General features: G+C 43.2%; 1 protein-coding gene across 1 annotated transcript; it reads right to left on the bottom strand.

Annotated features, from left to right (window-relative positions):
* Positions 1-6,249: 6,249 nt before the first annotated feature.
* COQ2 (coenzyme Q2, polyprenyltransferase) lies at positions 6,250-13,948 on the bottom strand. The gene is made up of 7 exons (XM_086612009.1): positions 13,735-13,948; positions 13,241-13,407; positions 11,024-11,145; positions 10,726-10,811; positions 9,819-9,952; positions 9,181-9,369; positions 6,250-6,767 (listed from the first exon to the last, which is right to left on the bottom strand). The coding sequence occupies exons 1-7, from the start codon at positions 13,946-13,948 to the stop codon at positions 6,612-6,614; spliced, it is 1,068 nt and encodes a 355-aa protein (XP_086468135.1). The 3' UTR covers positions 6,250-6,611.
* Between the last annotated feature and the right edge of the window lie 194 nt (positions 13,949-14,142).

Here is a 14,142-nt window from a genome sequence, read left to right as displayed (position 1 = left end):
GTTCATTCAGAGAGGATAACAAGAAACATTGCCCTTCTCCCTGCACTGCCGGGGGAGGAGGTAGAGCCAGGAAGCAGGGAAGGGTGTGGGTGAGGTGTTTTCGTTTCTTGTTATCCTCTCAAGTTACTGGTAACAAATTAAATGGATTTGGCTGCAAGCCAAGTCCATTTTGCCTGGGACCACGGTTGGAGGATGCTCCCTCCCTGTTCTTATCTTGACCCTCAGGCCTTTTGTTACATTTTTCTGCTCTTCACCCCACCGAGGAATGGGAGTGTCCATACGACCTCGGGGTGGCTTAGCTGCAGGGAGGGCCAAGCCACAACCCAGGCTTGGCTCTGTTCTTTATGCAGGTGAAGGAACATATTTGAGATATTTCTCCGTGTCACTCCAGCTGTCATAGCCAAGAAGCCCTGCAATACAGAAGAATTTCGTTCTGCAGGGTTTTTTGTTTGTTTGTTTGTTCATTAGGGCAGGGATTCCTGCTCACTCTTCCAGAAATTAAAGCTGTATTTTTAAGAGTTGTATTTTTTAAGTTGTATTTTTAAGAACTTGGCATTTGAACATGGTTTGTTACTGGTTTTGTTTTCTTTTTTTAATTGTATTAGACCTCTTCCTGCTTAGCTCAGGCAAAACCACGTGTATACAGCTGCCTGGCCGGGGGTAGCAGGGTGGTGGCTTTTAACCACCACCATCTGGGAAAAGTGCTGTAAAAACAGTGAGTTTTTTGTGATTTCCTTTGTAATTCTGGTACTGTATCTAGCATACAGAGTGTTAAAATTTGCTTTGGCCTTTGCCTCCATCACAAACTACAAGGAGACACAGGAAACTCACCTCTCCAATATGCCAGGAGCATTCAGCTAGTACAGAAATTTCACATTATCCATGGCTGGTTAACATCCACGTTTTTTCTTGTCAGCTTTGTTTTGAAGCTTAAATGGATCTTCTCTCCTGGTATTTGCACTGTGATGCGTTTAGAAACAAATTAATAGCCCTTTGCCTGCTTTTGCCAAAAGAAAAAAAAAAACAACAAAGCAGCGCCCACAAAATACAACCTCCTGCTGCTGTTTACCACACCAGTCCTTCATCACAACGGGTGTGCTTCCAGTGTCTCCCTTGAGTACTGGCTAACCACGATGCCATGCTGGTACAGCTGATGGGTCCCCTTAATTTTCAGCCAGCCTTTTTAAAAGAGACTTCAGCCTGCAGAATGCTCTGATCTTTCCACACCCTGGCACACCTTTCTGACTTAGAGCTGCGCCACCTTTTCGTTCCCAGGTTACGCTACCAGCAGCTGGTGCTACGCCTGGCTGCTCACCCAGTGAGCTCTGGCTGTCCCACATCCTCCGGTCCACGCTCTGCACACCACAGCTCCTGAGCTAGGTGCCTGCAGCGCACTTTCCTGAAACTAGAGAGAGGGAAAAATCTGATCCCCTTATGTTAATGATACCATATTTACCAAGAAATACAAGAATAGCAAAATCCAGGCACAATTTGCCTTGGATGACCCTACGGCAAGTCCCTCCCCCTAGCAGCCGGTGAGTGTGACAGCTCTCATGTGCCACTGTCCGAAGCGGGCTTCTGAGTCCAAGATCCAGCCCCGCCACGAAGGGCTGCCTATGCCTTGGCAACTTCTCCCCGTATTCCCACAGGAACTAGACCCCTGCGTAGGTATGGCTACTCCTGGACAAAGAGCTGGTGCTGTTTTGATAGACCTTTCTACAATGTAGGACGGGAGCATATAAAGGCAAGTGTTCGTGTCGGTTACAGACTTTTCTGTGTTGCTGAGCAACTGCCAGCATTTCATGTTTGCCTTCGCAAAGGATGTTTTACCTTCCTACTGTCTCCAAAAGCATCTGTTATCTCAGTGTCCTGTGGAGGAACTTTTGGAAAAGGAAGGGGAGGAAAAAGGCAACATTTGACATTGGAGAAGGAACTTCTAGAGGACAGTGTTTTTTTCATAGAATCATAGAACGGTTAGAGTTGGAAGGGACCTCAAAGATCATCTAGTTCTAACCCCCCTGCCATTGGCAGGGAAACCCTCCAGTACACAAGGTTGCCCAAAGCCTCATCCAACCTGGCCTTGAACACTTCCAGGGATGGGGCATCTACAACTTCTCTGGGCAACCTGTTCTAGTGTCTCACCACCCTCAGAGTGAAAAATTTCTTCCTTAGATCTAATCTAAATCTACCCTCTTTCAGTTTAAATCTTGTTTAAATTAAATTAAATTACCCCTTGTACTGTCACTGCATGCCCTTGTAAAAAGTCCCTCTCCAGCTTTCCTGTAGGCCCCCTTTAAGTACTGGAAGGCTGCTATAAGATCACCCCGGAGCCTTCTCTTCTCCAGGCTGAACAGCCCCAACTCTCTCAGCCTGTCTTCATAGCAGAGGTGCTCCAGCCCTCGGAACACCTTTTTGCACATTTTTTGTGCAAAAGCACACTAGCTAGTAATGAAGTGCTGCTTAGAGATCGGTCTATCTGAGAAATTTTTAACAGACTGTATCTAAATACAGTAGAGAGTGTCTTCGTGGAGATTTGAAATAGAATAGCTTGGGAATGGAAGAAGAGAAGATATGCACATATACCTGCCAGCAGATACAAACAGGGTTTTAGCCAAGGAAGTAGTTCAGTCTTGTCTCTTTTGCACTTAAAAAGTTAATTCTTATTTCTGTGTATTAATCATAAAATGCTCATGCAAATAACACTCTATTATCGCCTAGAAGCTAAACCTTTCTTCATTTTTCAGACAATGAACCTAAAATATAGCTATGGCTTATCCTTGTAAAACACATTTATGAGATGAATTTGGAAAACTTCCACAGAATCAAGCAATGACTTTCAAGTTTAGGACATTAGAAGTGTTTTGAAACTTGATTTTTTACTCTATTTAGCTACACCTTCTTCTTCCTCTCATTACAAGGCAAACACTTGCTTGTGACAAGTTGTCATTGGACAAAGGACACCACAAGGTTCATAGGCACTACAAAATGTGAGCTCTTCCCAAATCTAAGCTACTTAAAGACACTTTAATATGTTAAAAATGGATGAATAACCTTTGCCACAACCTAAGGTAATATCATGAGTATTAAGAAACTGATCCATACTAATTACATAACAAGATATTTTTTATTACTAGTAAATGCCTTATAACCAAAGCTCAGCATGAAGTTGCATGCATCAAATTTTCCGTCTAGAAAATGCAACTTCGTCACATAATTGTTCAGAAACTTATTATTCTTCATTTTTAAACTGCTTTTCTTCAACGTAATACTTCCTCCACCTCAAAATTACAACCATATTTAAGAACAACTTCTGTATAAGGACCAAGGAGGCCCTAAATCAGTTACGCTTCCTAACATTTTCACAAATTTCTATGCAGTCAGGCTGAAAAATCTACTTTTCCTAATTTGCTCAAAATATATTCGATGTCATTTGTTTAAATAGTAAAAGAGAAAACAACTTTACAAGATGTACATTAAAAAGAAGAAGTGTTCAGAACCCACAGAAGCCTGTTCCAGCCCCAAAAAGCATCTTCTGTGACCAAAGCCACTGACTCATCACATGCTTTCTCGTTTCCCTGCAACAGGAACTTCTTTGCCTGTTTGCCACCATCAGCAATGCAAAACTACAGTCAGCAAACGCTGAACGCACGGCTCTGGGCTGCAATGTCTCTCAGACACACTGGTTTAAATAACCATAAATAATTCCAGAACGTGCCATACAAGCTCTTTAACACCATGAGGCAAAGAAGAGGTTAACTACCGTGCAAATCATGTAACTGAGAGAGCATAAACCAGTTGAAAACATGGTTTGGAGCAATGCAGTTGTTAGCCTGTAGTTGCTACTTTTATTGTTTATAGGTGTCCTGGTTTTGCCTGGGACAGAGTTAGTTTTTCTTTTTGGCAGCCAGCAGAGCTCTGTGTTTTGGCTTTACTCTGGGATATGTTATGAGAAGACTGTCGATAGCGCACCGGTGGTTATAGCTGGCACTGAGGCATCAAGGACCTTTCAGCTTCCCGTGTTTTTCCAGTGTGCAGGAGCACAACAGGCTGGGGGGAGCATGGCCGGGACAAAGGGCCCACAACTGCCCCTGTGATTTGAACTTAGACTTAGGATTGAGGGCCAAATTGACCAATGGAGTATTCCATATCATGCAGCGTCATGCCCAGTATAAAAATGAGGGTTGACTGGAAAGAAGGGCTTTTGCTCGTCTGAAGACTCTCTCAGACTCTCAGAGTGCTCTCTCTCTCTTTCTCTCTTTTTGGTCCTCTCACTCATCTGGGATTGCAGTGTCAAGACTTATCTGTTTCAGGATCACTAGTCCAGGATGGCACAGGTGTTGGTCACTAGGTGGTGAGCAATTACATTGTGCATCACTTGTTTGTATATATTATTATCATTATACATATACATTCATATATTATTAGCAGTAGTATTAAATTGTTCTTATCTCAACCCACGGGTCTCTTTCCCTTTTCCCCTTTAATTCTCTTCCCCATCCCCTGGGGGTGGGGGAGGACGGACAAGCGGCTGTGTGGTGTTTAGTTGCTGGCCAGCCTAAACCATGACAATAGGCATCCTGCTATAATCAAACTCTTCCTGTAAGACTACAAATAAAACCAGCAGGCATAAGTCAAAACAAATAGAATTAAAAAATAAAAATAAACTCAAGGATCACTTTGCTTGATGAATTCGTAGCTCAGGGTCAACCACCAGTGACACACACTTGGCAATAGCTCTGGGCTGTTCTGTTTTTAAGTCAGTAGTCTGTGTTCAAATCACTCTTGATAAATGAGGTCAGCTCACTCTGTGCAGGCAACTTTGCAGAAGCCTGTTCTTTTCACGTGAAAAGAAACCACCGCCAGCAATCACAGCAAGAGCAAAAGGTAATTTCAAATATTTCTCTACTGACTTCGTATTGTGGACCTCAAACACTCACAGAGTCCTGACTGCTTCTAGCTATCTCAGTGTGGGAAAATAACCGAACTTAGGGAAAATGGAGAAATACGGCTTTGCAAAGTTCAGCTCAAAGGCTGCAATATTAGAGCAGCTTTGAGGTGAGACACAGTTGCTGCTCCCAGGACGGACACGGCCTGCTGGTCGGATGGAATGAGCAATGTCCTTGAAGTGGGGAGTAGAGTGGTACGGAGGTACCATGGCTCATCCCTGTTATCAGGGGCAAAGAACATCTGGTGAAGATAACCGTCTAATTGCCGTCAAGGAAGATGGATCGCAACTACTGCCTCAGCAATAATGGTAAAATCTTGTCCTTTAATTGAACTTTGCTCATTACAATGTCATTATAATACCAAAACACACCTCCGCCTCAAAAGCTACCCGCCTCTGGGCTGCGACCACCCCTCACTGAGCAGGCACCCTGAAATTCTTCTAGCCTATGCCTTTCAACCAAAGCGAGGAAAATTTACACCGATCCTAACAAAGGTATGTATGACTAGAGTCACTCAAGCTCCACCTGAAAGCAAAGAAACAGTATAAAATGGCAAAAGAGAAGGGGATGTCAGGGAGAAGACCCCCATCAGAACGTCTGGGATCAGTCGACGGGCTGAACCTCTCTTCTCGCCCCCATAGGGACGCCTGTTGGGTAAGAGCTCTGTGTTATGCGCACTTAGTTACTAACACCTTGCTCGCTATTGAGTATTATCACTGATCAGTTCCAGTTTTATATCTTATATCTTTATATCTTTTTATTCTTATCAAATCTGTTTTCACAGTCAGTCCCTGTCACCGGCTGTCTTCGCATCTGTATTCTGTCATGAACATATGCAACAAAATTATATATATATATAAGTTTCTGGAAACTTCATAATTAATATAAGGAATTTGGCCCATCGTACTGCTGGTGGGGTCCCTGAATAGATTAGGCAAACACCCTTCGATTCCGTGGGCTGCCCAGAAGGAGGACAGTGGGACTTGGACACAAGGGTCTTATCTTACTTGGAAAACTGGTATAATCATCAAATTACCTCCTGACCTCTATTGGTGCTGGGTCCCTAGATAGGTTAGACGAATACTCTCCGATTCCGTGGGCTGCCCAGAAGGGGCAGGGGGAGTCAGACACAAGGGTCTCATCTTCCTCGGGAAACTAATAGACTGGCCTCCCTGACCTCTGTTGGTCTGACCTTGTGTCATAACGTGACACTCAGGATAAAAACTGTTATTGCAGTTCTTTCACACAACAAGCTCCAACTCAAACTGAAAATTATTCGTGTAATGAATCAGAACACCAAACATGTACAGCCAGATTTTATTTACATCCTGAAATCACTTTGCGTTTTCCCACATGATGTCACTAAGAGACATCTGTTTCGTATAAAATCTTGAACTCACAGTCTTGAGAGCTTGACAAAAGTTTGCTTGTACTACACTGGATCACTGGAGCAGCTTCACTTGTTGAAGCTTCTATGGAGGCTGAAGTCATTTAGAAATAATCAAAACTTACATTGTAGGGTAATCTCATCTGCGTGTTTTTAGAAACAAGAAGGTTTTATAAATAAACATTATAAAACAGTTATAGTTACGTTAAAAGTGTTTTCCTTCTTACAGTACTTACATTTTAGCTGGACTAAAACATCAGTATTTGTAGTAATTTCAACTACCTGTTTTCTAAAGGCTCTTCTACATTTTGTGAGTCTTTTCGTTTCCACAGATTTCCAAGTACAATCCCTGTGAAGAGCAGGACTCCTACAGTACGATTTGAAGCAAATTTCTTCCAACAGTCTTCAGGTTTGTCTATGTCCAAAGTGTAAATCTGCAAAAGTACAGTATAACATTCTAGCATTATTATTCTACAGACTCATAAATATTTGACACACCACAAAAAGACACAAAAGGGTCTGTAACTTCAAAAACTGAATCTCAAATTCTAAAGTCTACCCTTACCTCCACAATAAACAGGAACATTCTGTGCTTACAAATTATTTTTTGCATAACTGGCATCTATGTTTACTTGACAGATTTATTCAATATAGAGCAGAAAAAGCAAGGATCACATATTTGGCTCTTAGCCATGTCTGTTCAACTCTCTTGCAAAAAAGAATCAGGACACCTGCAACAACAGCTAGAAGCAAGGCTTGCCCAGCTTGGCAGCTATCTTGCTGGGAGTCACAACTAAAGGTGAAAAAAAACCATACAGTGTAGCAAGAGAAAAGTTACTGAAAAATATCCCCAGAAACCAAACTTGGTGCAGAAGTCTTGAGAAGGATGTCAAGAAGAAATGTTAAGCAAAAACAAGTGCAAGGATTAATAGAAAAGTACCTCCCAAAACATCAAACCTTGCAATTCAGCCTCTGAAGAAGTCAAAACAGAACGTATCCAACCAAAAGAAGTGAAACCTTCCCTGGAAAATCTGTTCCTCTGCCATTTGCAGTTGTACAGTGGTGACAGGGCTGGGGTCTGATTGAATAATCTGAAATGTTGTCCACAAGGTTCTAAGGCATGATGTTATCCACACCCCTGAAAACCTGTCAGCCTCTAAAGCTCAGGGAACTGAAAACACTGAACTGACAAATAAAACCCAACTGCAGCCAAGCCACAAGATATGCCTCCAGAAATGCAAAGCAAATAAAATGTTATTCTTCTACCGGTGGACTTCTTGAGTGGGACAGAAATTTGACATTTTCATCACTCAAATTCCTCCGTCTCAGGCACAAATTCAATGAATTAAGGAAAACCTACCCCTCATGCAGCTTACTCAGCCTTCTAAGCTGCGTTAAGCACGCATTCAGAAATCTTCAACAAGACGATAAGCATGAGAATGTTTAGGCAGAATTAATACTAAAATAATCACTCCAAAAGAAGCTACTCTTTGGTACACAGAACACTACTGCTCTTGCGACTTTGGCAATCTCCACAATTGTTGTGCACTCTTCACCACTGACATTCAATAGGTCTGCATTCTCATTTTTTATAAAAAAGCCCTCCCTGCAGGAAAGTAATTTCTGTTTGTGCCAAAACTACAATGTAAGGCCTCTCTGACAACTCAAACTGTAAATGATTGTGCAGTGGAACGTAGTATTCTTTCCCTCATAGATTTCCAAGCACAATCGCTATGAAAAGCAGTGGCTAACAACTACCAGGCTACATCATTGCAAGAATTCTCTTACTCAGAGGTATGTTTAATATCCACCACCTGCATGAGCTCCCTCCATTAAAATGGAGCTCCCTCCATTGTGCTTTTAAAAGTTGCATGTTAACCACAGACTTAACTTCTCAGACTGTTGATGGTTTTACTACTTGGAATGCATGAACCCCTTTGCTTTCTCTCACCTATCAAGATCAGCAATTAATTTTCATATAGACTGACTTGTACCTATAAAACTGGGCAACACAGTTGTTAGGATTCGGAAGGAACAGCGTAACAAGATCCTATCTGCTCCCTTTACTGACAGAGCTAATTTATTTCTTTCTGTTATTCATTAAAACTTCTAAACTAATGCAACTACAAGACTGAACTGGATTTTTCTCTGCTATAAAAAGAACTGTGAATTAGAACTGTCAATTACCATAAAATTATAATATTAACATCTGCTACAGGCTGTAGTGAAGAAGCCACAGAAAATTTTGTTATACTGTTAGATCCCAGACTGAAGCTCCAGACCACAGCAGAGAGCAATTATTTAGATGTAAAATTAACCATCACAGAGACAGAAGAATAACATTCATTTTCATATACCTACTGTACAGTATGTTATTAAAAAAAAAAAGCCTGCATGTGTCCTTGACACTGTAGACCATATAATATTTTAAAGTAAGTAAATGGTCATGACATAGATCAATTGCAGTCTCTGATTATATGTGCCAGCCATAGCAAGAGCTGTATCAGAACAGTAAAAACTGCACAATCTTGCAGGATAGAGGTAGATCTAGCTGCAGCTGCTACTGGAAGTGGAAGAAAACTGTTCCCTTGAGATCACAGCTTAACAAAAGGCAGTTCTTTTGGTTAGGAACAGATTGAAAACCAGTGCTCTACAGCCTGTGGACCATTGGAGATCTCTTCAAACAAAAGGTACGTAAAAAAAGCAAGCTTATTGTCAGAAGACTTCAGTTCTCTTTTCGGGAATTGCTTTTTTCAGGTAGCTGGCGAATTGATAGTGGTTGAAAAGCGCTCTGATTTTTTTATCAAGAACTTCCACATGGAAAAAGTAACAATAAATCCATCAAACCTGGTGTGCTAGGTGAGCCCCTATGGCAGCCACAGCTGAGTAATACGGGAATGTCTGGTTACAATTCATTCCTGACACGCACAAACTCAGGAGCATTGCAAGGCTGAAGCCACTGAGCCACTGCTTCGTATCCTCCTTGAACTGTAATGCTGTTGACTTCACACCGATAACGATGTCATCCCTCTTATCCTAGAATGAAAGGATGAATTAGCAAAAAAATCCTCAAACCAACTGGCACATCATAAGGAAAATAAGAAGGGAGGCCTTGCTTAAGTTTCCAGTGCTTCTTATTAGGAACCCATTCAAGAGTGTTTCTTAGTCCCTACGTTAAAATTTGAATTAGAAAGCGGGTCCTTAGAGCTGTTTTAGTAGCCAAGAGCTAATACCAACATCAAAGTTATTTATGTAATGCAAATGTGTAAGCACACAAAGTGTATCATGCTTCCAGCTTCCTACCCAATACGTAAAACATTGGCAAACAGCAATAAAAGGTGCAAGGGCTGGGGTTTCTTTGGTGTTGTTTTAGCTCAGCTGAGGGTGAAGAACTGCAACAGGTTAGTACTGCTGTTTAACAACAAAGTTGTAAACTAAACACACAAACATACACAGATATCTCAGATTTCCCACTGTTACTCTACCTGATGCGCGTAAATGGTATCATACACCAGCGTCCACATTACTCCAGCCAAGTATAAGGGCAAACACACGGACCACTCGCACGACCCTTTGACAGCAGACCAGCCAAGAAGGGCTCCCCAATTAAATGTAAGTCCTAAAAACAGAAGGAGAGTAAAAAAAAGAAAAAAATTACAAGATTGCCAGAAGCAATGTAAGTTACATGTACAGAATTAAATATTATTTGTTCGAGCATATACCCTATCAGCAGCTTTTTGTACAATACTGGCATCTCTTTTTGTTTACCACTTATTTTCAGGCAGGTAATAAGTTGTGGCTGCCCCATTCCTGGAAGTGTTCAAGGCCAGGTTGGATGAGGCTTTGGGCAACCTGGTGTAGTGGAGGGTTTCCCTGCCCGCGGCAGGGCAGTTGGAACTGGATGATCTTCGAGGTCCCTTCCAACCCAAACCGTTCTATGATTCTATGAAATACAAGTAATTTGACATGAAATGCTCTGGACATACAAGGATAAATACATATAGCCACGCACTTTTCCCCAATTTAAATTTGACTTCATCAGCACAGGGAAACATATGCGCAGAACTATTCCAGTGTACCCAAACAAAGGGTCTAAAGTTAAAATGCTCAGATATCAGTATAACTAAAGATGTCAGCACAACTGACTGCAAGAGTGCACAGCAGCCAACTATGGTACTTCAAGGCTGAAAATGACCATTTTAGTTGAAAAAGCTGAAGGCAGCTGGAATGTGAAGGCCAAGATACAAAGACACGTTTTAGTTGCTCAACCTGAAATACAAGTGCCACCAGTTTCTGCATGCGAGTTATTTTGCTGACGTTCAACTCCTCATTTGTGAAACACCCCAAAAATTACATCTGAAGAAAAAAGTAGTAAAAATATTTCCAGCTCACCCAAAACTAACTGTGGCCAGTATGTTATTCTCTTCATCAGAGGGTAAGTGATCACAAGAGACAAAGAGGCTGCTCCCAGGATGATACTGTAAAAAGTACCAAGAGGTTTATTGTTTGTCAGCCTAAAGATACAGTGCAGCATTACAGGAGCTATACGTAGTCTGAACTAATTCTTGTACTTTCAAATACAATTCCACAACTAATAACCCCCTCCCTCCACCCCCAACACCTTTTCTGCTCTGTTTAATTCTGGACCCGGAATCCAATTCTAAAAACCAAAAGATAACTCGTACGTCACCTATAGTAATTCAGACACAGAAGCACGCAAAGCGCCAAGCTAAGCTGTCCCCCAAGAAAAATGAAGGACTGAAAAGTGGAGATCTCTCCAGCTGCCAAGGGCCTACTTGCTGTCCTCGCAACCTGAAAATGGAAGGAATAATGTTAATACCAAATCCAACACAACACTTTTCAATGTATCTTAAAACTAAAAGTCACACCATTGACATTTAAGCAGAAAAATAAACAGAAACAGGTCACAGAATGTATAGACAGGTTTCCTTCCACGATACAAACCTAGCACATCATCGCGGACACGAGCTGTATTTCTAAGCAGCAGCACTTGTAACAGAAGCATGCAGGCTTTAAAAACTAGAACAGAAATAAAGTGCCACTTGTGTGCAATGATGCTGATTAGAAGCACTGTAGATACCTTGTATGTGAATTTCATTACCTTAGGGAAAAAAAATAAAACTCAGACTTAAAAAGTTGTGAGCTAACCATCCCAATTTCGAGCAGCGCTTCTGTGCTTAAGCGCTTTAAAGTGATTACCAGATAAAATATCATAAAGATGCAAGACTCCTCTAGCACACATAACCGGGAAAGGGTAATTAATTTAAATCTAGTTGAGACTCAATAGAGTTCAGAAACTCTATCTGAAACAAGAAATCATACAAGGCAAACCCAAGGAAGAAACAAATAGCAGGAAAAAGTTAAACTGAAATGTATGGTGAGTTACTTGCCAAAGGTGACCATTGCCAAAAGGAAAAAAAAGACTAAAGTTCTGCATGTGGACGAAAATGGTGTAAAGTTTATTCAAAGAGGTTCAAAAGTCAACTTTTTACAGAATACTATGTATTCTGTAAACACTAAGTGTTCTGCATTTGCTTTAACAATGTGAACTTAAATAAACTCCTTCACTTTGTTCTCCCTGCCCTCAATCCGATTACATTAAACGTCAAATACCACTTTGGCAGTTTAAACATGCTCTTAACATGTTTGTAACCAATTCCACTGCACATCATAACCAAACGGGGGATGTTTCATTTAATGAAAAGAACACATTTACCCAATAATTGGTTACATAAAGTCAAAAACCCCAAATCACCATCAGCAGCACAAGCCAACATCCTGCTATTGACCCGGACTTTACTGCACTTCTTTTGAAGATATCCTTTTAAGGTGTGTAAGAAAAAAGCTGTGACAGGAATTTTAAAACTTTACATCTAACCACATCACATTAATGCATAAATGAATTCATTACATTGAAAATTCACACACCCCAACTTGTTAAATATTTTTAGCATAGGCAGTTGTTAATAACCTTCGAACCCTAAAGCATCCAAAGCTGCCACAATTCATCGCCTTCCCACTGATTCATTGCCTTCCCAGCAGCACAAATACATCAGTGCTGTAAGAAGAGCTTCACATATCAGATTGGCTCATTATCCTGCCTCTTGTCAGCGCTGAAACCCAAAACCTATAACCAAGAGGAACAATACAGGAACAGAAAGCAGGACAAGCGAACAGTGACACATCACCAGGATGCTTCAGACAAGCCCGCACCTGTGTGCATTTCAACATCTGACACTGGGCACTGCCTTTTGCTTACTTCCTACTTCTGAACAAAAGGGATATGAAAACCACAACATAATAGAAGACGATTAGCTCAGGGCTGGGCATGATACTCTTAACAGCCATTCTCATGAAAAAGTTAACAATACTCAAGGAAACACTGCTGAATTTAAAAAAAAAAAAAAAAAAAAAAGGAAAAAGGAAAATTAAAAAAGGTGGTTCTGGAGTAGATTGTAACTAGCAAGTGTAGCAAAAAAGTGTTATTTATTTTGCTCTGTTGTGCAAAACTACGTTAAAAAATTAACTTGTTCCAGTACTACCTACAAGTGGCAACATGTATTTTACCTTACACAGAGGTAAGTAGTATTTTATTCACATCTGTGTAAAGATGTAAAGGTAAGTAGTCTAGAAGACTTATTACAGTTGTAGACAGAGAAATGTTATACAAAAGAAAATGATTTCTACTATTCTAGGAAGAAACGTGGACAAACTAATTGCAGGCATCTCAGGCAGGAACGCAGAGGAGTTTCTGAACCTGGAGCCCTATGCCTGCACTCAGCAAGGAATCCCGGGTGATGCTGGGGCTGAGCGGACACGTACAAAGTTAATTAACCAGCAATTCACTTTCCTAGGTCCTTGCAAGCCCACGGGGGGGCTTCTCTACCTTTTTGTCATAGTCGCGATCCCACATGTCGTTGATCGTGCAGCCGGCTCCGCGCATGAGCACCGCTCCCACGCCGAACAGCGACAGCATGTGCCAGTCCGGGAGGCAGCCCGGCTCGGCCGCCAAGCCGATGCTCCAGGTGCACGGCAGGTACAGCAGCCACGTCCCTGAGGCGAGACGAGACCCGCGGCTGCGGTGAGGGGGGAACGAGGAGCGGGGGGCCGGTTACGGCAGCTCGCTGCTCGGTAACGGCAAGCTCTGCCCCAAGCGAGGGCGCCTGCGGCTCCGGAGCGGTCCCACGGCCACCGGCACAGGACCCCCCTCCTGCCATTCCCCGCCCCGCCGCCGCTCCCCGGCCGCCCGCCTGGGCCGGCATCAGCCCCCCACGCCGCCATGGCTGCCGCGTCGCCATGGTTACCGCGTCGCCCTGACTGCCGCCTCCCCCCCCCGGCTGCCGCGTCGCCATGGCTACGGTCCCGCCCCGCCCCGCTCACCGGCGGGCTGGTGCAGCCGCATGAGGCGCAGGTAGGGCCGCAGCGGGCCCGGCGCGGCGCGCACCAGCTCGGCCGCCGAAAAGCTGAGCGGCCGCGGGGGTGCCGGCTGCGCGGAGGGGCGGCGCAGCGGCGGGGCGGCGGCGGCGGCGAGGGGCGGGCGGGCGGCGCGGAGGATGGGGGCGCCCCGACAGAGCCGCGCCAGGAGCGCCGCCATGGCGCCGCCGCGCTTCCGGCGCGGCGGTGTCACGAGGCGCCGCGCATGCGCAGTGACGCCGTTCCCCCCTCCTTTTCCCGGCCGCCGTGCCGGGAATCGAAACTACGGTTGGATTTCCTCAAAGGCTTCCGTGCTATTTGTTGAAATCCCGTAGGTGACTGTATATACCGCTCTCAAGACATGTATGTTCACGA

This window comes from Tauraco erythrolophus, chromosome 5 (genome assembly GCF_009769465.1).
Source record: "Tauraco erythrolophus isolate bTauEry1 chromosome 5, bTauEry1.pri, whole genome shotgun sequence".
In the NCBI taxonomy this organism is placed as follows: Eukaryota; Metazoa; Chordata; class Aves; order Musophagiformes; family Musophagidae; genus Tauraco; species Tauraco erythrolophus.
The sequence above is the reverse complement of the archived record's forward strand: the minus strand, read 5'-3'. Positions and strand labels throughout refer to the sequence as shown.